The sequence below is a fragment of the Hypanus sabinus genome, chromosome 11, assembly GCF_030144855.1.
Source record: "Hypanus sabinus isolate sHypSab1 chromosome 11, sHypSab1.hap1, whole genome shotgun sequence".
NCBI classification, from domain to species: Eukaryota; Metazoa; Chordata; class Chondrichthyes; order Myliobatiformes; family Dasyatidae; genus Hypanus; species Hypanus sabinus.
The window spans coordinates 30,478,613-30,501,918 of NC_082716.1; the positions used below are offsets into that span (position 1 = coordinate 30,478,613).

At 37.4% G+C, this 23,306-nt stretch overlaps 1 protein-coding gene across 4 annotated transcripts in view; it reads left to right on the plus strand.

Moving 5' to 3' along the window:
• The window catches only part of LOC132401802 (receptor-type tyrosine-protein phosphatase F-like), a 362,488-nt gene that overhangs the window by 237,851 nt on the left and 101,331 nt on the right, over positions 1-23,306 (plus strand). For 2 of the 4 annotated variants that reach the window (XM_059984023.1, XM_059984025.1), the window contains exons 12-18: positions 4,420-4,613; positions 7,948-7,974; positions 12,822-12,939; positions 13,929-14,507; positions 16,421-16,518; positions 18,458-18,711; positions 19,789-19,879. In XM_059984023.1, the coding sequence (XP_059840006.1) occupies positions 4,420-4,613; positions 7,948-7,974; positions 12,822-12,939; positions 13,929-14,507; positions 16,421-16,518; positions 18,458-18,711; positions 19,789-19,879 (1,361 nt within the window). The remainder of the gene's footprint in view (positions 1-4,419; positions 4,614-7,947; positions 7,975-12,821; positions 12,940-13,928; positions 14,508-16,420; positions 16,519-18,457; positions 18,712-19,788; positions 19,880-23,306) is intronic. The other 2 variants (XM_059984024.1, XM_059984026.1) reach the window with 1 other exon arrangement.

A 23,306-nucleotide genomic window follows, 5' to 3' on the forward strand; every position in this document is an offset into this window, starting at 1 on the left:
GATGTGGGAGGAGTGGAACAAGTGTGTATAACAGGAGATGAAGGGAACAGCATACAAATGCAGGAATGATAGGAAGATAGGCCAAAATGGGATGGTGTGAAAAGTGGTTCATGCCACCATAGTAGGTATTGAGGATTCAACAGCAAGCTTTGGAAGGGTTGGGGTGGAGTGGACTGGGGGCTGGGGAGTGTGGATGGGGTTGTCATCATTAAGCCAAGTTTACTTTAAGGGTATAATGCCATCAATACTGCAATGCAGGCATTTGCAATTACAGTAAAACCTGATGTTTCAGTCTACATGTGGAATATTTTTGGAAGGGGCTGGTACAGATGAGTGAAAATATGCACTGTTTATAGAATAAAATAAAACTTCAAAGGTTAAATTAATTTTTTCCACTATTAACCCAAAGTTTATATAGGGAAATCTAAATGTATTTTCAACCCAAGGAATGTTCAGGTCTAAAATTGAAATTCCAAAAGACCGGGTGGGGGACCGACTTGTACTCTGGTTCAAGTTATAAGCTGTATTTTAGGTTGGGTGTCAATAGTAAGAACCTTGTTTGAAAATTGGCTTGGTGTACTGATAAACTGATGTCCAGAGTTTATGATAGTTACAGACAGACAAGTGAGCCCAGTAGTTTTTTGAGGGAGTTAAAGTAACATATCTGTAGAAAATGGAAATTCCAGATGTTTTCCATTTGAGGATGAGTGAAATCAGAGACACCAGGAAGCAGTGGCTGAGTGAAAAGCCTAAGGTCTTGAGAGCAGTTGTGCAAAATCAATACCAGGATGGGAATAAGCAGAGAGTGATTCAACAAAGAATGATAAACCTGATGGAAGACCATCACACAAAGAACCAAGTAGGAGTCCAGATAACTGAAATACAGAAGTAACAGCTCCTGTAGAGAACTGGAGCTATATTGAGCTCATTGTGAGTTGGTGGAAAAATAGTCTTCAGTACTGAACTCTCAACTGCAGACTCAAGCTAAGAAATCAGCAGCTTACTAAAATACAATCAGTGGCTGAGAACCTGAAATGGAATGGATGGAAAATAAACAGGAAAACCCTTGAAACTTTAACCAAAATCTCTCAATGCATTCTTACAAATGTTTGAAATTTCTTTTGCTGCTACTTTTTCAACTTTAATTTTTCTACCCTACCTCTTATGATCAGTTTCTTAGCTTCTATTAACAAATCTTGTGTACACATCAGTCACACACCCACTTACAAGGCTGTAGGTCATTTTAAGTTCAAATCTGTTTTTGTTTCACATCAAAAGGAAAAGAGAGTATTTTGTATTTTCTTAATTTTTGTTTTCTATTGCTATTTTCAACTTTCAATAATTCTGTGAATTGAATAGGCAGTTTAAATCCCAATAGTCAGTATTGTTGCTGCCTGAAGAATAACTTTTTGATCTATAATTATAGTGAATTCTATTTCTCAAAGTAACCTGCTGGGATTTCCACATGATAATTTAGAAAACACTCAATGCTCAAAGTCAATTAGAGAACAGCTTTATTGGACATAGAGCACTACAGCACAGAACAGACCCTTCGGCCAGTGATGTTGTACTGTCTTATTAATCTACTCAAGATTAATTTAACCTTTTCCTCAAAACAATGTTCTAAGTTCCATGAATAAACCTAGGAACTATTTGTTAATTATCATGTCATTTTAGTAAGCTGAGTAAATATAGATAGATATATTAAAAGTTCCCTTCTCTTTCTCTTCCCAAGAGTATAATTTTGAAAAAAGAATTGGTATTTAGAATTAAATTAGTGAGATCCACATATTGAAAGGAGGAGGATGTCTGGGAGAGAGGCATTTGAAAGAGGTTCTTTGAGTGTATAGCAGATGGTTTTTAATCACAGTAGGCACAGTTATTTATGCTGATATTGGTCATTGTGATTCATATGCATCCAGTTAGAAAGCATCGGCTAATCAATTGTTGATCCAGATATGAGGATGTGAATTAGCAGTAGAATTAGGTGGCTAGATCCTTCGAGCTTTCTCCATCATTTTAATAAAGTGGCTGTTCTGAACGTAACCTCAAATTCACTTTCTCCCTTCCCATTTACTCATGATAACCTTTCACTTCCCTACTTGATGAGTCTATCCTCCAATATAAAAATATTCAAGGACAATGATTCTACCACCCTTCCAAAGCCCAGAAAAGAAGAACTTTTGCCTCTTTTCTTCATTAAATAGATATCCCTGTTTTTTAAAAAAAAGTGACTTTGGTTTTAGATTCTCCCATAAGAAAAACATCCTCTCCATATCCACTCTGTCAAGACTCTACAAGGTCTTTCATATGTTTGACTGTTCAATTTTCCACATAGGACAAAGCAGCAACTCTATGTATGGGTCTAGTTAACTATCTCTGAATGTGTCCAATATATTAACGACTTTCCTTATGTTAGGAGACCATTACTGTGCATGATACTTCAAATGTGGTCTCATCAATCAGAAATAACTGAAATATAAACTCCTGGTTTTTATATTCAGTTCCCCTTACAATAAACAATGCCATTCCGTTAGTTTCTAAAAATACTTGATACCTACTGACACATTTCATGCACTAATATATCAAGTTTACTCTGCATCTAAGATGTCTCTTTCCAGATGGAATGCTTTGTTTTATTTACTTTTCCTGCTAAATGGACAACTTCACATTTTCCCACCCATTAAGCTGTTTGCCAGATCTTTGTTGAAAGTGTTCACTCATCTAACCTATCTATCCCTTTGTAGCTTTGTATTGTCCTTCAAAGTTCAAAACTCTGCTTTCTTTTTGTTATTAGCAAAATTTTTAACGATATTGTCACTCACTTACATCATTTATATAAATTACATACTACAGTTCTTAATAAGTTGGTAAGCATGATTTCTCTTGTATAAAACCACACTAATTTTACCTAAATTTTGTTTTAATTTCCCTGTTACAATGTCTGTTTCAATATTTTATATCACAGATGTTTTCTGATTTCTGTTCCCCTCCCATTTTTGAATAAATGATTTAAATTTGCCTCTTTCTAATCTCCACAAATTCAGGAAATTTTGGAAAATTAAAACTAATGCACCAACTGTTTCACTAGATGCTTTTCAAAGACTGAGCTGAAGTCCAGAGACATGTCAACTTTCAACAATGTGTTCAGTAGTGCTTCAATTGTGATTTCATTTTCCTGACTTCCTCCCTCCTTTCCAATTCTCAATTTATAACTTATTTCTGGGTTTTTACTATTCTCTTGTATAGCCTTATGAAAGTATTTGTTCAATTCATCTGCTAGCTTGTTTTTCATTATTAATCGCTCAGTCGCATTTTCTATGGGGCAAGCAATCTTCTAAGGAGAGATGGTCTTTGTGAAACCTGATGAACAGAAGACTCTTTGCACAAGTGGAATGTTTCAGAATATATTGGTCTTGTGCTAAATAGAAAATGCTCCTGATCTTTTTCTTGTTGAGCCACGAATTGCTTGGAAGTTAATGTTAATTGGTTTATGTCTTATACAGAAATTATGTCATATACAGGAATTGTTTTAAAATTGCTGTAAGATGCTATGTCAATCTCAATTAATTGTTGCTGAATCATAACTTCCCTGTTCGTGTTGCAATGATGCAGGTGTGCTAGTTGGCTATAGATGTTCTTAGGCTCCAGAAGAAAAAAAATAGTCCACAAATCACTTAGCAGTGAAAAGTGGTGAAAGGAGACCTATGTGAATTTCAATTGAGGACAACAATTAGATTCAGAATGATAGCCATTAGTTAAATGATCTTCCAATCTACCCTCAGTGTACATCATAGAAAGCATCAGAAGCTGCATTAAGTGTACATAAATCAGAGAAATTGCTTAACTGCAACATTAAAATAATAATCTTGCTTTCCTTCCCTGGACTGTGATCACAGTTAAACACACATAAAGATCAGGTTATCATTTTAATGCATTCATCTATTATTTTATAACATTTCTATTCATCGTCAGTTTTAAAATATGTTAGGAGTAATCCCACAGTTGGTTCTGTTATCCTACTTGTTTTCTCTCCATATGGAGCCATCAAGTGCAGAAAATTTGGACTGGGTGATCACTATTTTTCTCCTGGAAATTTTGTAGAATTAACCCCACATTGTATAATTTTGGGTTTTATTTTCTGAAGGCAATTAGTAAATCTGGTCAATTTTTTTTTATCAAATTAATTTTGAAACATAGCACAGAATCTCCAGCCTAACCTGAAATGCTGCTTTGTTTTATTACCTAGTTAATGAATGTATTTTCTTCAAAAAAAGATGACTCGCTTAAATATAATAAATGGTTATGTCTTTATGATGGAGAGCAGAAGAAAATGGTAACTGTCAATTATGAATGAATGAGCATTAGGATTTCTGAAATGATTCCTGAAAAAAATTATAATTTCATTTTTTACTGTAGTGCCTAGTGCACCTCCTAGAAAAGTGGAAGCTGAGTGTGTGAACTCAACTGCAATCAAAGTCACCTGGAAGCCACCAATGACTAACAAGCACCATGGACATATCCGTGGATATCAAATAACTTACGTGCGAATGGAGAAAGGAGAACCACAAGGACATCCTGTAATTAAAGATGTGATGTTATCAGAGGAACAGGTGAGAGTCAGTAGATGAAATTCTGAATCATGAGATGAAGAAAGGAATTATACTATAAGATACATTTACCAAGTGCTAAAATGAAGCAGAATATGTGACTAAGTTTTCTCAGATGGATTCTTAAAGTAGAAACCATAATAATGTTTCATTCAGTTTGGTTTCTTGTTCGGTTTGAGAATGAAAAATATATTGTGTTTCTTTTTCTTTTTGGTCCTTAAATGGTGTTTGAAATACACCACAATTTCAAGTTCAAGTTTGAATTGTCATTCATCCATACAGGAATATCCAGTAATAGAGCCAAATGAACAGCATTACTCTGGTGCCAAGGTGCAAAACACACTTCCAATAGTCATCTACAGCACAAGGCACACATAGTCTATATAAGACAGCAGTAAAATACAACCATGCACAAAAAAGTGTGTGTATTGGTCTATAGTAAAAGTTTACCATGAGCTGGAATTGAAAAATGAACTGTTTGGAAACTCTTATAATTGTTTAGATCTGCTCCCTACCTCCAAAAAAAGTAGGAAATACAACTTATTTTGTAAAATAACTAAAACAAAATGTGAAGATATGCACACAATTAAAGTTGTTGACTTGTTGCTGAAGTATTAAAGTATTTTGTGTAATAGGTATCAATATTTTTTGATTTTTTTTGACGACTTTGTGCCTGGGTTGAAGAATGTAACTGGTAAATTATTTGATTGCTCGTTGCAGCTATCATTGCCTTATTTTCTTTACTTCGTGTGAAACCAGTTGGAATCAAAGTAAAGCTGATGAATGCACTATAAGACAATTTTGAGATTTTTAGTACTTGGTTAGATACCCAAGGTCATGGGTAGGAATGTTAGCAAACATTGCAAAGGTTTTTTTTGTGTGACTTTTCTGCAGCTTCTTCCAGGTTTCAGTAATGTTTAGTAGGTTGTAATGGTAGGTGTCATACTATTTCTACTACTTTTAAGTATTCTTTTTTCATTCTTTATTTCTTGCAATTTTCAACCTGTCTTGCTTGTTTATCAAATCTAATTGAAACTTTGTTTTCAACACAGCATGCAAGGGTTTGCATTGTTCTCAAGCTTGGAAATTGCATTCTCTGTCACCAAATCCAGATTTTTCTTTATAGAGTATGTAAAACCAAATTTTTAATGCCTGGTAGCCTCTCAATAAACATAAAATACAGCAGAAGTATTTAGAACTTATTTCTCATGAGCCTTTGAACCATCATTAAATTTGGCTACACCACATTCAATTCCTTCATCTCTGCATGAGTGGAAATTAATCATCAATTGGGACAACAGCTCAGATTACTGCAGCAACTCAAGTTGCTTAACAACCTGAAACTTGCTCATTTATGCTAGCTGTTTGTCATGTAAATACCACCAATGCCTTGACCTCCAACCTTGCGCAGTAATCTTTTATATAGCATCTTATTGAATGTCATCTAGAAAGGCAAATATACTATATCTATCAGTTCCCCTTTAATTACCTAGCTTATTATACCCTCAAAAAGGATGATTTTGCTTTCAAAGTGTCATGTTGAGTCTGCTTGATTGATTTTCCTTTTGCTATTCCCTCGATCGTGGATTCTAGCATTTTCTTCATGTCAGGCAAACTAAATTTTAGTCTCATGTTTCTACCTTCCTCCTTGTGTGATAGTTATATATGTTGTTTTCCAGTGTTGAGACATGAATAGTGTGTGAGGAAATGTGGTGTTTAATATTATGTCCTCCTATTCATTATTTTTAAAATATTCCAGTTAATAGCTGTCTCTTCTACTTTTCTGAAAAAGGCTTTTAAGTGCATTTTATCAAATATCTTCAAACGATAGTGGCAAACAATTCTGCTTTTTTTAGTAGTTTAATTTAGCAGCTCAACACTTCCAAAGAATTTCTTATTAGGTTTTGTGTAGGCACTGAATTGCTGTCCGAATGTTTCTGGGTTATTCATTTGCTAGTTTGATAAGATAAAATGATTCGACAGTGTGTGTGTATAGCAAACAGATATAGAAAGTCATTAGTTAAATAATCTGTGATTATTAGGTTGGTCTGATGTTTTTAGAAGCAGAATAACCCCTTGGTAGATTTAGTCATGGACTTTCAGACAATGGACTGCCGGATGACTTGCTATGGCTTGTCCTAGTGATAGATGTTAACTTTGAATATAAATTTTGCACCTTGCATTAATCCCAATACTGATAAACTTTGTTCTAACAAGCATATTAGATCATAGATCATAAGATAATGGTGCAGGTTTAGGCTACTTGTCCCATCGAGTCTGCTCTCTAAGCCCCAATTGTCCGCCCTCCCCATATCCCTTCGCACCTTGACTAATCAAGAATCTTGTCAACCTTTGCCTTAACTATACCCAATGACTTGGCCTCCACAGCCACCTTTGGCAACAAATTCCACAGAATCACCACTCTCTCACAAAAGAAATTCTTGCTCATCTCCGTTCTAAATGGATGTCCCTCTATTCTGAGGCCATGTCCTCTGCTCTTGGACTCTGCCACCATAGGAAACATCCTCTCCACTCTATTGAGACCTTTCAACATTCAATAGGTTTCAATTAAAATCACCTCCCCCACCCCACCTTTGTTCTTCTGAATTCTAGTGAATGCAGGCCCAGAGCCATCAAATGCTCCTCTTATGATAAGCTTTTCAATCCTGGAATCATTTTCATGAACCTCCTTTGAACCCTCACCAATGATGGAACATCCCTTCTTAGATAAGAGATTCAAAACTGCTCAAAATATTGTATAGGAATGAATGATATCCTTGTTTTTGAATGGAAATTAATCAGTTGATTTAATTGTTGCCTATATTCATTGCTGAAATTTTTTAATCACATATTTTTGTATCTGTAGAGTACTTGAATGCTGCACAGATAATAGCTGATGATCTGTAAAAAGATGTGAAATGAGTTATAAGATAATTGAGGGTGACTGTAATGTGAATATATGCTGTTCTTGATTTTGTAGTTCAGTATTACTTTGTGTTTGTGTAACATTTCTGGAATATATGTCTCATCTCTGATGACCTGAAGTGTGGTATGACAACTAAGGGCTATGCTCTACAAAAGGTTAAACAAAGGGTAAGCAACAGCTACTGAACGAGCATGTCACAAACACTGCCACTATAAATACAGTGGCTGAATCTTGTTCCAGTTTGGAAGATGAACCTGCCATTCAAACCAGGGTAAAGTTTATATTTTAGTATGTTCTGTAGTTTTTTTTTGTTCATAGTTAGCATGTATCCTTACTAATCTAGTCTGAATTGTCTTTCCTCTAATCCCTTCTTTCTGATTGTCTTTATTTTCCCCCAAACCATCCATTTAGTGGGAGTCTGAGGACACCCAGGATTATGTGAGTAATAAACATGCAATTCTGGGCATGAGCCTTCAATCACAAATCATTAGAGGGATGTCAAAGGTGAATGTTACAAAGCAGGTTTAAGTAAGAAAGAAACAGGTAGGGTCTCAAAAACTATTAGTTCCATAATTTTTTGTTGAGAGTTTCTATATTTATGGAAGCCTACGTTCCATTCCATGACTCAATGTAGCAATCACTCTGCACTGTATAGTGGTACTGACCACACCTGTCATGCCTTGTGGCAAGCATGGTCTAGGTCAATGATAAAAAAATCACTATCAAATGCATTTTTACATAATCTACCTTACAAATTCAACTTTTTTCTGGTTCTATTTGACTCTAAACAATGCTTCTGGGATTAAATGAATAATAAGATTTTGCAGTTTCCTCAGTTTTTGTCCACTTCCAAAAGCATAAAACAGATACAAATAGAGTAGAGATTTAGACGTTTCTATTAATAATTGAACTGTCTGCAAATATTTGTAAAAGATTTTGGCAGCTATTATTTACAATCCAGTGCTGGAAAGAGATAAGTGCAATGTTGCAATCCAAAAAAACGTTAGTCTTCCTAACACTAATAACTGTTTCTGATCTGCAAAGGAAATCCCAAAACATCTCGACATTTCCCTTCACAGAGAGAATCTGAACTCGACAGAGGTCAGGACAGAGCCTAGTTCCTTGGAGCTGTGTGCTCTCAAAGCCTCTTTGAACAAATCTGCCTCCCCATGAATAAGATTCTCTGTCCAGATCCAGGCGGGTTCCCTGACAAGCAGTCCCATTTGTCCCATTTGCCTGCCCTTAAGATTTGTTCTCTCTCAGGCATATTCATCAACTCCTCTTTGATTTTTCTTCATCGTCAACAAGGGAATTACAGTATCCAATTAATTTGTCTTTGGATGTAGGAGGAAACCAGAGCAGCTAGAGGAAACCTGCGTGATCATAGGAAAGAGTTCAAGCTTCACAAATACACTAACTTCAGTAGAGAATTTGGATCCCTGGAGCTTTGAGGCAGCAGAGCAACCATTGTGCTTCCATGCTGCTCAAGTAACCAATTAAGATAAAATTTTCCCAAAAAAAGTACCATATATTTACAACATGTTAACATGGTACAGTGAAAATTGCTATGCTTGCATGAATCGGCATAGAGTGAGAATGTAGAGATTTATGGGTAAACTGAAAGGAACAATAGAGGTACTTGTTGAATCTTGAGAAACAAATTGAGAGAAAAAGAGAGAGTGTACACCTTTGTTAATCTCTTTGACATCCCTCACTTGCTGTTTTGCATTGATCTTCCTCTGTTCATTAAACTGCACATTTGCATGAGAAGTATACCTGCTGGGAGTATCTCATGGGCATTCTACTGTTCTGTTTTAATGGTGCTGGCACAATGCATGCTTTTTCGTGTGATGTGTTGCAAATCGAGGTTTGTTTCATTGGTACTGACTTCATGAAAAGCAGTGGTGCTGGAACAATTCATCTGGGTAAATCTCCAGTCTTCACAACAAAACATGATCAAGATCAGCTTGTTTTCAGCATAGCATGAAAGATTTAGGATAAACAATGGAAAGGATCAGTGAGAAAGAACAAACCCACAGTCAACTTAGTATTGACATTCTAGATAGAGAATATGTGAGTAATTCATTTTCTGGCTACTGAGGATATTTTTAAGTACCTTTCTCAGGAAAAGATGTTCTGGACTTTATCAATTGGATTATTTGTTTAACCAAATTGCAAGTTGATAAAACTCAGCAAGCACGAATGTGAAAGAAAATTGAGCAAACTGAATAGCCAAGACTTCTCCACTTTGCTGCTCAAACTTGAATTTCCCTTACCATGCCTTTCATGGGCCTATTGCTGCCCATAGTAAACACGTATATATGCATGTGGAGATTGAGGTTTCTCATTCATTTCATTACCATAATCTCATTCATGTATTGATCTTGTCTCTGGACTGCCAGAGGTAAAATAATATATAACTTGGTGATATGAAATTTCAAAGTAAACACAATAGAATCAATGAAAGATCACCCCCAAAAGGACGAGTAAACAAACAATTTGCAGAAGACAGCAAGCTGTGCAAATACAAAAAGATAAAAATAATAATCCTAAATAAATAAGCATTAAATATTGAGAACATAAAATGCAGAGTCATTGAAAGTGAATTAATAGTTTTTGGAAATAGTTCAGTGATGGGGCGAGGTAAGATGAGTGAAGTTATCCCCTCTGGTTTAAGAGCCTGATGGTTGAGGGGTACTAACTGTGTGTAAGCCTGGTAGCGGGTCCTAAGGCCCCTGTACCACCTTCCTAATGGCAACAACAAGAAGAGAGCATGGCTTGGATGGTGAGAGACCTTGATGATGGATGCTGCTTTCTTGCAACAGTGCTCCAAATCGATGTGCTCAATGGTGGGGAGGGCTTCACTAATGATGGACTGGATTGTATCCATTACTTTTGTGGGCTTTTCTGTTCAAGGACATTAGTGTTTTCTTACTTGTCCATGATGCAACCAGTCAATATACTCTCCACCACACACATATAGAAGTTTGTCAGAGTTTGAGTTAACATGTGAATCTTGGTGAACTTCAGAGGAAACACAGGTACTGCTGTGCTTTCTTCATAATGGATACATGCCAGAGATAGGACAGATCCTCTGAAATGATAACACCGAGGAATTTGAAGTTGCTTGACCTTCTCCGCCTCTGATCCTCCAGAAAGGACTGGCTCATGGACCTCCGGCTTCCTTCTGCTGAACTCCGCAATCATCCCCTTGGTTTTTCTGACTCTGAGTGGGAGGTGGTTGTTGTGGATTCACACAGCCAGATTTTCAATCTCCCTATTATATGCAGACTGTGGTGTTGTCAGCAAACTTAAATATGGCTTTGGAGCTGTGTTTAGCCTCACAGTTATAAAGATAAAGCAAGTAAAGCAGAATGCTAAGCACACAGCCTTGTGATGCACATGTGCTGATGGAGTTTGAGGAGGAGATGTCATTGCAAACCTGAACTGACTAGCGTCTGTAAGTGAGGAAATCGAGGATCTAGTTGCACAAGGAGGTATTGAGGTCATGTTCTTGAAGCTTATTGATTCTTTGAGTATTGAATGCAGAGATGTAGTCATTGTTTGCATCTTTGCTCTCCCGATATTCCAGGGTTGTGTGAAGAGCCAATGAAATAGTATCCGCTGTTGACCTGTAGAATGGGTAGGAAATTTGGAGTGGATCCAAGTCACTTCTCAAGCAGGAATTGATATGTTTCATCACTTCTCAAAGAACTTTGTGGATGTAAATGTGATATATAGTCATTGAGGCAGGTTACCTACCACCTTCTTCTTCAGTACCAATATAATTGATGCCTGCTTGATACCTCAGACTGCCGAAGTGAGAGGTTAAAGGTATCGGTGAATATTTCTGCCAGTTGATCACAGGTCTCTAGTGGCCTGGTACCCTGTCTGGGCCAGATGTTTTCTGTGGGGCGTTCACCTGCCCCCTCTTCAATGATATGCCATGGTTCCCTCCCAAATTGTGACCCTTTGAAGGCTTTGTTATCATGTTTTATTTCATGTCTCTTAATATTATTCCCTTCCCTTTTGCCTGTAAAGCTCCATTCATATTTAGTTTAAGGTTGGCAGCAAACTCTCACTTACTGATCGAGGCATTGGAGTGTCAGTTTGAATGTTTATTGATTCACTCATTTGGGAATCTGGGTTCCGGTAGACATCAGATCAACCAGCAGGAAAAGAGAAATACATCTTTACATATTTACATTATTAATTTCCATTCCCAGTTATTAAAGCTCACGAGATTGTCCTGAAATTGAGACAACTCTTATTTCAAGGCAATGACACAATTCATCGAAAGAGGCAAACTTAATTGTTTACACAGAATCGCTATTTTTCTTGTCATAAAGTGCAGCATTTCCTTACTAATTTTAGAAAAGGATATAGTACAGATTTTATTAATGCCCAAATAACCAAGGAAATAAAATGATAAATTGTGTTATCTGTACACAATCTGCATACGCATATCCGATTTAACAGTATGTTGCAGTTGTATTACACACAGATGAAAAAAATACTCATAATATGCTTCTGTACAGAGATCCTTTTTTCTGTTTGCTCACAAAAGATCAATTTTACCAGATGACCTGAAAGAATCAAAGTATTATTATCTAAAGTAATTGATTGCAGCATTGGGATGAGGTGACAGTGTGTCTATACTGGTATGCATGTTTGGGGTTTACAGTGCACTTGCTGTTGCTTTTTGATTTCTATAAATTATTTCCTTGGTTGATTCTCTTTGATAATTCTATTGCATTATATCATTCATATGTTCGTATGTTTCTGTGGATTATTGAGTTTGACACCTCTGAAATAACTGTAACAGCTAACAGATGTGATCAATTCACCTGGATTGTTTACACAAATAATATTTTTTAATTACCTCGATACAAATGTTGATACAGTGATGATTTTTTACGAAGTGTAGTATAAAGCCTGACAAATTTCTAATTGTTAATTTCTTTAAACAGTCAACAGAATATGTATACATATTTTGTTTATGTTCATTTAAATTAAGATGTTATGTGCTCTGGAGATATATTTTTGAAAGAAAAACAACTTCTTACTCCACCCTCAGATGGTTCTTCCCTTTTGTCCAGTTGCTGGATAAGCCTCCTTGGTACAGCTAGATGGCCGCCTATACAGTAATCAAATTTATACCTGAGATTCTATGCCAGCGAGGCCTCTGTCCTTTGATTCTCGCCAAATCCTGATTGAGCTTTATTAGTGTATATGTTATGTTGGTTTCTGTGTAACAAATATATTTCTGGTGCATTTAATAATAGGAAGCTTCCATTGGGGGACTGATGCCTGAAACAACATATTCCATTACAGTAGCGGCATATACCATTCGAGGGGATGGAGCTCGTAGCAAGCCCAAACTGGTTACTACTTCGGGGGCTGGTAGGTAGTATCTCAAGTACTGTAGCCCTTGTCTGCTTGTGCTTTTATACTAAGAGTAGTTCTTTTGACAAGTAGAATTCCTAGGAAGAACTTTTTATTCATCTTGGTATTGACATGAGTTATTAGTGATTACCTTTAAATAGACTTAATCTTAAACATCGGCATTAAATGGAAATATTTAGAGATTAAACAAATTATATATGTTATGCATGCAGAGTTGTAGATGAAAATTACTAATTCAGAATTTTACAGCATTAATTGTTAAACTGAGTTAGATCCCGTTTGATTAATGTCAGGAATAAACCATAAGTTAAGTCCTCCCAAAGTTCTATAACATTGAAGGGAATGAACATAGTTGGACTCATCTGTAATGGTGATGGAATGGCTATCTAGATCTGAAGGTATTGCACATTTAACTAAGTAAGATGATAAAAATATTGTTGATTGATAAGCTACTGTTTCGATTTTTCAGATTGCCGGTGATTGTCACAGATTCTCAAAATGTTGTAATCTACCCTAATGAACACCACAAACCACATAATTGAGCCTTGCATTGGTGCAATTTTTCACCTGCTCTTTAGGAATTCTTTTTTAAAATAGACTATAACAGAGGAAGAGAGTTGATTGTTGGCGAAAGTTGGATAAAAGTAATCAAAACGTGAGATTCCTGCTTTTATGGGCATGTTTAATATTAGACCAGTAACTTACTGGTTTAAATATATGAATTCTGTTTACTCAATACATTGAGACTAATATAGAAAGAAGCAACTGTAGATTGAGTTTTGAGTGTGCGCGCATTAAGGACTTTTGGAAGAGAGGAAGAAAACCCAAGCCCTGAGAAAATGTGTTTGAGTTACTTGCATTACTTTTCAATGTTATAGGAATATTTGGCCCCTGTGAGACTAATGATTTTGAAAGGTATTTGTGTGAGCTAAATAAGAATATACTCACAAATTTATTATAATTGTGCTTTTTTTTTTAATTTTTAGTCCCTGGAAAGCCAGCAATGGTTATCAGTGTCACTCATATGAACACTGCCCTTATTCAGTGGCAGCCACCACAAGAGATGGTGGGTGAACTGCTGGGTTTCCGACTGCAGTACAGCCATGCTGACGAAGACGAGCCAATCATAATTGACTTGAGTAAAAATGATGACCATCACACAGTTACGAACTTGTACAAGGGGACCACATACACTTTTCGGTTGTGTGCCAAAAACAAAGCTGGATTTGGTGAGGAGATGGTGAAGAGAATAATAACACAGGAAGGTGTGCCAAATGGCTTTCCACAGAAGCTACATGTTGTGGGACTAACAACATCCACCACTGATCTTTCATGGGACCCACCATTTATGCCACAGAGGAATGGGAAGATGATACTCTACACAGTGATGTACCATGATATTAACAGTATGCAGGACCTCACCAATACTACAAATGAAACTCAAATAACACTGAGTAACCTGAAACCAGACACTACCTATGACATTCGAGTGAGAGCTCACACTTCCAAAGGACCTGGTCCATATAGTCCCAGCATTCAGTCCCGTACAATGCCAGTTGACCAAGGTAAGGACAATTATACATTGAGTAATGGCCTTGGCTTAAATGAATGGTGGTAATAGTCAGTAATAGGTCCAAAATTTCACATTTATTGCTTCTTTAGAAAAGTAGTCAACATCTGACTGCTGCACTCCTCCCAGTTCACACTGATGTTTGGAGTTATACTACACTGGCAGCCAGAACAAAGCCTCACAGTGCAGTAGGTATTGAATACCATACATGAAGGACTTGAAAGTCAGAAAAGAAAAAGGCAATCTATTATTTCTGAGCAAAAAACTTCAGACAGTCCACTCCAAAAACAAAGACAAAATATGATGAGCACATCTAGCAACCAGGCAAGATCAGTAAGAAAAAAAACAAAGTTGAAGAATCAGGCAAGGTTCTTTGATCAGAGCTGAAAAACTAAAGGTAAATAAACATGTTTTAAGTTGTATTGGCCATGGGGGATGTGCAGATGGATTGAAAAGAATAATGGGATTGACTGATAGAATGCAGGCCAAAATTGTCAAAGAAGCAATTTTTAAAAAACGGGAAATAGAGGGGGAAAGGAGACAAAATGAACCAGAAAGGTGCAGCCATCTCAGAGAGAGAGAGAGAGAGAGAGAGAGAGAGAGAGAGAGATTGATTACCTGAAACTCAGTGCCAAGTCTGAGAACTGCAACTCTCCCAGGTTCTGTTTCTTGAGCTTGTGTTGATAGACCAAGTAAGAGGTCCAAAGACATAGTTCAGGGTGGGAGAGAGACATAATTAGTGAAGGGAAGGGGGAAGAAGACGTGTCTGGTGGTGAAAGCTCATTGAAGATTGTTGGAAATTGTGGTGGATCTGTTAAATGTGGAGGTTAGTAAGATGAGGGGAAGAGGGAGTTAATCTGACTGGGAGGAGAGGGAATAAGCAAAGAAATTATCTATGCTTGCCCTAAGCAATGTTCGGTAATGATTGATAAATGGCAAATGATAGCTGTGTCATAAAAGTCTAAAAGCAAAAGGCAATGACTAATTCCATTAAAAGAGCATATAAATGCCTACTCTTCAGTCAAAAACATTACCATTGCAATGTCTTCCACCGTCAAAATCCTGGATCCTTCAACTGGATCAGCCACATAAATGTTGTGGCTACATAGGTATATTAATAGCTGGTTTTCCAGTGACAAGGGACTCAATTTGACAGCCCAGAGGATCTCCTCAACTTTTCAAGAAACATGTCAAGAGCTCATGGAACATTTTTCACTTGTACCTATGCAGTTTCAGCAACACCTAGGAAATGTACAAAGTAGCCCATCTGATTGGCACCCCACTAACCTTTTTCATGTTCATTCCCTCCTGCATGAGCATGTTATGGAGACTCTGAAAGTACCTTCCAAACTCGTCCTAAACCTCCAAGAAAGTTGGGAGCGTCAGATAAACGGAATCACTGCCACTGATAGATTCCCTTCCAAGTCTCATACTATTTAACCTTGGAACCTTTCTACCCAATAGCTTTGTGAGAGTATCTACATCAACAGAACTGCCACGGTTCAAATAGGTAACTCACCAAAGCCTCCTTGAAATAATTTGGGAATGGTCCATAAATTCTAATCTGGCTGGTGATGCTCATATCCTATTAAATAAATATGTTTAAAAAGGTGGTTGTGTAATTTCTATTCCTTCATTGCTCCCTCACTACCAACAATCATGCCCTCAGATTCACCCTCACATAAACCAGTCTGGAAGGCCAAATATGACTTTTGAACCAGAATTTGGGTACATATTCAATATGAGTCCACTGTCACCTTATGCAGTATTATCTGATTTAAAATCCATACAATTTGGTATCGTGCACTGTCAAAGGTAGTGGTGAGATATTAGTTTGTTCAGTTACTGTTGATGCAGAACCATGTTGAGGTACATCCAATTTATGACCTTTATGACATTTTCTTGTAGTGTTTGCCAAGAATTTTCGGGTGAAGGCAGTAATGAAGACATCAGTGTTGCTGAGCTGGGAAGTGCCAGAAACATATAAGCCAGGAGTGTCTTTCAAGGTTAGTGCAGCATAACAGCATATTAATTTACTTCAGCCCCATCCACCAACTTCAAAGAAAATGCATCACCTACTCTTACCCTAATAACAGAGCAAAATACTTTATTCAGAAATTGAAATGTATATTGAAGTGTAGCCCAGGGGTTCCCAACCTTTTTTATGTCATTGACCAATGCTATTAAGCAAGGGGTCCATAGACCTCAGGTTATGATGTAGCCTGGTGTAACCTATTGTTATCTATTTATAAAGAAACAGCAATACCAACTACTTTCTGCCTTTGAACATTTCCCCCTATATGAGATAAGGTTTTACAACATTTTACATTCCTGTGTAGGTTTTCATTAGATGTATATCGAGTAACTACATCTTAGCAGGAAATGTTCAGCACCCAATTAAAAGAACATTTAAATCTTGCATTTTCTTGTAATCCACTGAACTGGTCTGGAATGTAATTCATTGTTCTAATTTTTGGGAGATTTTTACCAATCTTTATAAACTACAGTAAATTTATTTTCTTGTGTACCGTGCACCTTGTCTCTCCCCTGATTATTACATGTACTTGAATATTCATGGTTTCTCCAAAAATGAATAGGTGTCATTTTTCGGTATGAATTTCAAGCATTTGTTTCACCTTCCTCTTCAGAAAGTGGGCAAAAAACCTAAAAACTTATGAAATTCTGATCCAGCTATTGAGAATAGTATTGATTGTCAATACTTAACTACTATATTTAAACACAATACCCACAGTGTTTACTGTGATCTAAGGAATAACTTTGAAGTCAGTTTACTAGGTGATTTGGAAACAGTTGGTTGTGATTTTCCCAATTCATTATTCATTTATTTGTTATGCTACTCCTCACCCTTTTCACTGCTGACCCCTCAATGGGACTGGTGTGTGTTCTCCTGACTTGCCCTTCCTCAACCACTCGATCTATCTTGTATATGGTTCCTTATCACCTTCTCAGATTTTACCGACATCACTGATGTCATCTGCAATTTTATAGAAAGTGTCTGATCTGTGCTCAGTCATGACTGTAGAGAGAATAGAGCAGTGGGCTAAGCACGCATCCTTATGTGTTAATTGTTAGTGAAAGGAGATGTTATTACTGATCCGTGCTGACGTGGAATTCTGAAGAGAAAGTTATGGATTCAGTTGCAGAGAGAGGTATGGAAATCCATGTGTATAAGGTTGGTGTCAATATTGAGGGGATAATGGTATTAATGCCAAGCTGTAATCAAGTTTAGAAAACAGATAGCCATGTGTTCTGTTGTTGACTACATGCTCCAAAGTAGAGTGGAGAGCCCTTGAGATTGCAACGGCTAGAGATCTGTTGTGGAGGTTAGTGAATTGCAGGAGGTCCTGGCCCTTCCAAAGGCAGGAGTTAATTCTAGCCAGAAAGAATCTCTTTAAGAATTTCAACATTTTAGATGTGAAAGCAGATACCCTTACAAAAGAGCACTTCGCAATGGCCAGTTACCTACCAAATTGTACATCTTGTGAATGCAGGAGTATCGAGGGGAAAACCACAGGTTCACAGAGATCATGTGTAAATTCCACACAGATACTGTAGAAGTTCAGGATCAACACTGGATCGTAGGCTGTGAGGAAGCAGCTTTACTAGCAACACCGCTGTGCCTTGGGCTTGAACATACAATTTCTTAAGTCAAGATACCAACTGAGGCATGTTAAACCATTTATAGGAATCTCTAACTTTTCTAAGTCCTGGTAATAAACCACTGACCTGATCTATTCACTTAGTTAATCACCATTTATACTGCCTGATCTACTAACTAACTCCGGTTATGTGCTTTTGATCTGTAATATGTATTTTTCCAGTATGCTTGGATGTTGATTATTCCTTTGATAGCAAACGGGAGAGAAGTTAAATGCAATGTTGTAATATATCAGGTTTCAGCTGTTTCTGTTATTCCTCTCTCAGATCCTGTATAATGGCCAAAGTGTAGAAGTGGATGGACAATCCATGCGAAAACTTATTACAAAGCTTCAGCCTGATACTGAGTACTCTTTTGTATTAACCAACCGTGGGAATAGTGCTGGTGGACTACAGCAGGTGGTATCGATCCGTACTGCTCCTAACTTGCTGAAAACGAAGCCAATTGTGTACACCAAGAACATCCAGGATGGCAAGTTACCCATCAACTTGCCCAAGGTTCAGACCACTGCCATTATCAAGTAAGATATGAATCCACTTCATTTGCATATTTAGGTTTATGATAATATTGTTTATTCATATTCATATTAGTCATCACAACTCCTTTTTGGGGGTTGATAGTTTGAGGGACAGCTTTGGTGAATGTTGGTCCTGAAGGTTATCATTGCAGTTGCATTTAAATATGTGGTAGAGCATAACTCTGTTCAGTTTTCTAGAAGATTTATAAACAAATGTGTCAACCATTCTTAAGCCAGGTCAGCCCCTGTGTAGGTTCAACTGTTCCACTCACTTTGTTGGTTGGGAACAACCCCAAGGAACATAGGTCACTTAAATAATTCATGGAATTAAGAAAAAAAAATAAAGTTCACAAAAGCATAACTGCAACACAGAATTAGCAAAACAAAAAATTTTATTTTCCTTTGCAGATTCAGATTTCAGATTCATTTATTTATCAAGTGTATATTGAAGCATACAGTGAAATGCACTCTTTGTGTACAAAGCCAACATGACCTAGGGATGTGCTGGGGTAGCCAGCAATAAGTTATTCAGATTTTCATGTGGCATAGCCTGTGTGATGGTCTGCATACAGGTCTTCCAAGGAATCTGAGCAACCTTGCAATATAGTTTGAAATGTAATGAATGGGCCAGTTTAACTGACCAACATCAATCTCTCCTTCTCTAGCGCCACTGATCTTTGTGATATGGTATCACTGTAACTTGCAGAACCAATATGACTTCTGTATTAAAAATGTGTGTTATTATTATTAAGTATTTTAATTATGGATATATGTTTCTCTCGATTTGAACTTTGTATACACTATGGTTTGAAATTGCCCAGTAAATTTTATACATCCAATCTCATTTCTTATCATAAGACATATTACAAGAGGCATTGCATGTCATTGAAACTGGTCGTTTGAAGCGATTTTCAAAACAGAGTCGTAAACTTTGAGATAATGTAGGCCTTCACTATGCTTACAGGTAAAATGGGCTGCCTGCCTCATAGTGGTGAATTGAAAAATCAGCTTATGCATTTGATTTTAAGATTTTGTTATTTCCCAGTTTTTTAGATTTTAACTATTTAATTTCTCTTTCAGGTGGTATTTTATTGTAGTGGTACCTCTAGATAAAACTGCACGTTCAGTTGCAGAGAAACTGCAAAATCCTGAGGAGATGGATCTTGATGATGTAAGACTTTGTTTTCAGAACCATGTTAACTATACCTCACATATTGTGTGACATTCTGTTACTTAATAGTTGCACAGTTATTTTATTTTTACAGTAAGATCAAAGGTATATGCTTTATAATAAATAGAAAAATGCTTCATTTTACTCTCAACTTCCCTTTCTCTCAACCATTACCACTTCATACCTTCAAAGTATTATTAACAGAGAAAAATGGGAAAATTTGTCTACATTATGGAGAATACGTAAACATAATGCAGTCCTGCTAAAGTTTGGAAGAAGATCTCAAGTGCTCAGCATAATTAGCTTGTGGATAAATTCTTCCATTTGCAGAGTTTCTGATCCAGTCCAAATTTTATAGAAGTGAAAGTATTTCATTTATTTCTTGTATTTTGTGGAATGTTGCTTTGGTGCCTGCAAATCTGTTTATGGTCTGTACTGGTTAGGTAGACTTTGATCACAGATTCATGCTTATCAGATTGAATCATACAGCAATATGATACAGAGACAAGTCCTTTTGCCCACCAACTCCGTGCTGATCATCAACCACCTATTCTGGTTAGTTATGGAATATTTTAGAATGGTATGTTGTGGGAAGACAAAGCCGTATAAAGAAAATGGTCTTTGAGGATCGAATAGAAATCATGAGTTGGCCCCTGTCTACGAAAACTACAATGTTGGATGGTCAGTATGTAGTGCCATTGTATTTTCTCCCTATAGATGACAGAATGGTAGATAATATTTGACAATAGTAGACTTATAGAAGCACGTCCACGAGTGGACTTTCTTTCCAACTTGCTGTGTTTTTCCTCTGTGGGAGCTCATTTGTATGTTGTTCTTCATCAGTAAGAATTATGTGACGAACGCCTAATTCTTCCTGAAATATATTTAATTGTTTAGTCTAAATTGCCTTCTGTGGTAGAAAATTTCAGTTTCGTAACACTTTCTATGAAGACTCATCTCAGCCCGAAAGAGCTTACCCCTTTGGGGGATGTGACCCCTGACTCAACACCTCCTCAGCATTAGAAATGCATCTAGTTCAGCTGGTCCCATCCAATTTTTATAAGCTTTAATGAGGTACCCACTCATTCTAAGCGCCAGTGAAATAAAAACCCAATAAACCCCAGCTTTCTTCATCACGTAACTCCTAAAGTTTGGTCACTGGCTGTCCTCATCCTATATGCATACAAGAGAGGCTAAAGAGCAAGGTTCTAGAAATGAGGTGGTAGCAGCTACAGGACAGCTTCAAGTTGGTGGACTGAGCCACATTCAAGGACTCATCAGAGGATATGAACAAATACAACACAATTGTCATGGACTTAATAAAAACAGTTGTCAACGAGTGTGTCCTCGCAAAATCATATATAGTCTTCCCCAACCAGAAGCTCTGGATGAACCATGAGATCCAAGTATGATCTCCAGAAAGCCTTTTTATGTGCGGAGTGTCAACTTTAGACAAAGCTTCAATCATTGAAGGATCTTCATCATCTGTGGCAATGCTTGAATGCTATCACCTCCTACAAAGTGAAACCAAGTGACATGGGTGTCAACAAGGCTTCACTCCCAGATGTGCTCAATGCCTTTTATGCTCGCTTTGACTGTCCAAACATGGAGGCATATCATGAACTCCACCAGTCTGTGATTTCAGTCTCTGAGGCTGATGCGAGAAAATCCTTCAAGATGGTACACTCACAGAAAGCATCCAGCCCAGACAGGGTATCTGGCCAAGAACTAAAGATCGAGCTGATCAGCTGGCTGGAGTATTCACTGATATCCTTAACCTCTCACTTTAGCTGTTTGAGAAGCCCGCCTACTTGAAGCAGGTTCCAAAGAGGAACATCATAACCTGTCTCAATGACTGTCGTCCAGCAGCACTTACATCCACTATGATGAAGTGCCTGGAGAGGTCATTGATGAAACATATCGAATCCTGCCTAAGAAATGACTTGTACCTGCTCCAGTTTGCCTACTAGCACAACAAGTCCACATAGATGTTGTTACATTGGCTGTTCACTCAACCCTGGAACATCCGTATAGTGAAGGTGAGTACATCAGGATGCTATTAATTGACTGCAGCTTGGCATTCAATACTATCATCCCCTCAAAACTGATTAAAACTTGTGCTTCAGTATCTTTTTGTGTAGCTCGATCCTTGATTTCTTTATTTGCAGACCCCAGTCAGTTTTGATTGGCAAAAATGTCGCTCTGTCAGCACATGTGCACCGCAAGGCTGTGTGCTTAGTCCCTTGCTCTACTTACTTTAGCCTTGTGACTGTGGGAACAAGCACCGGTCCAATGCCTTATTTAAGATTGCTGATGACACCACTGCCACTTGTCGAATCACAGATGATGACGAATCAGCATATAGGGGGACAATTGAAAATCTGCCTGAGTGGTGCCACAGCAACAACAACCACCTCTCACTCAATGTTAGCAAGACCAAGGAGATGTTATTGATTTTAGGAGGAGGAAACTGGAGATCCACGAGCCAGTCCTCATCAGAGGTGGAGAGGGTCAGCAGCTTTGTTCCAAGTGTTATCATTTCAGAGGATCTGTCCTGGATCCAGCACTTAATTGCCATTATGAAGAAAACATGGTGGCGTCTCTAATTTCTTAGAAGTTTACAAACATTCAGCATGTCATCTAAAGCTTTGACAGACTTCGACAGATGTGTGGAAGAAAGTATGTTGGCTGGTTGCAACATAGCCAAAAGGCACAGAAACCTCAGGACCCACATCACCAGGTTAAGGAACAGTTATTACCTCTCAGCCATCAGACTCTTGAACCAGAGGGGATAACTTCACTCAATGTCACTTGCCCCACCACTGAACTGTTCCCTCAACCTATGGACTCAATTTCAAGGGCTCTTCATCTCATGTTCTCAATATTTATTGGCTAATTACAATTTTTTTCTTACTTTTTGTTTTTGCAGTCTGTTGTCTTTTGCACACTGGTTGTTTGTCTGTCCTGTTGGGTGTGGTCTTTCATTGATTCTATTGTGCTTCTTGTGTTTACTGTGAATGCCTGCAAGAAAATGAATCTCAGGGTTGTAAATGATGACATATATGTACTTATATAATGAACTTACGCTAAACTTTGCTGCCCCAACAATTAGTCTTGTGAACTTTCACTGCACTCCCTTTATTGCTCATTTAAAGAGAATAAACTGCACATACTACTGAAGTTGAGATCTCACAAGATCTTCAGCAGTAGCAGGAAGACATGTACCTTTCCTCTTTTTGCTACCAAAATGATTAACCATATTTATTTACATCATACTGCAGCTCGCATTCTATGTACACCAGGGCCTCCCTGCATTCTCCTCACAGCTCATTACAGCTAGCTTTGTGATGCTTGCAAGTCTGTAGATAACACATTTAAATTCTTCATCTAAATCATTACCATACATACAAATAGTTGTGATCCAAGC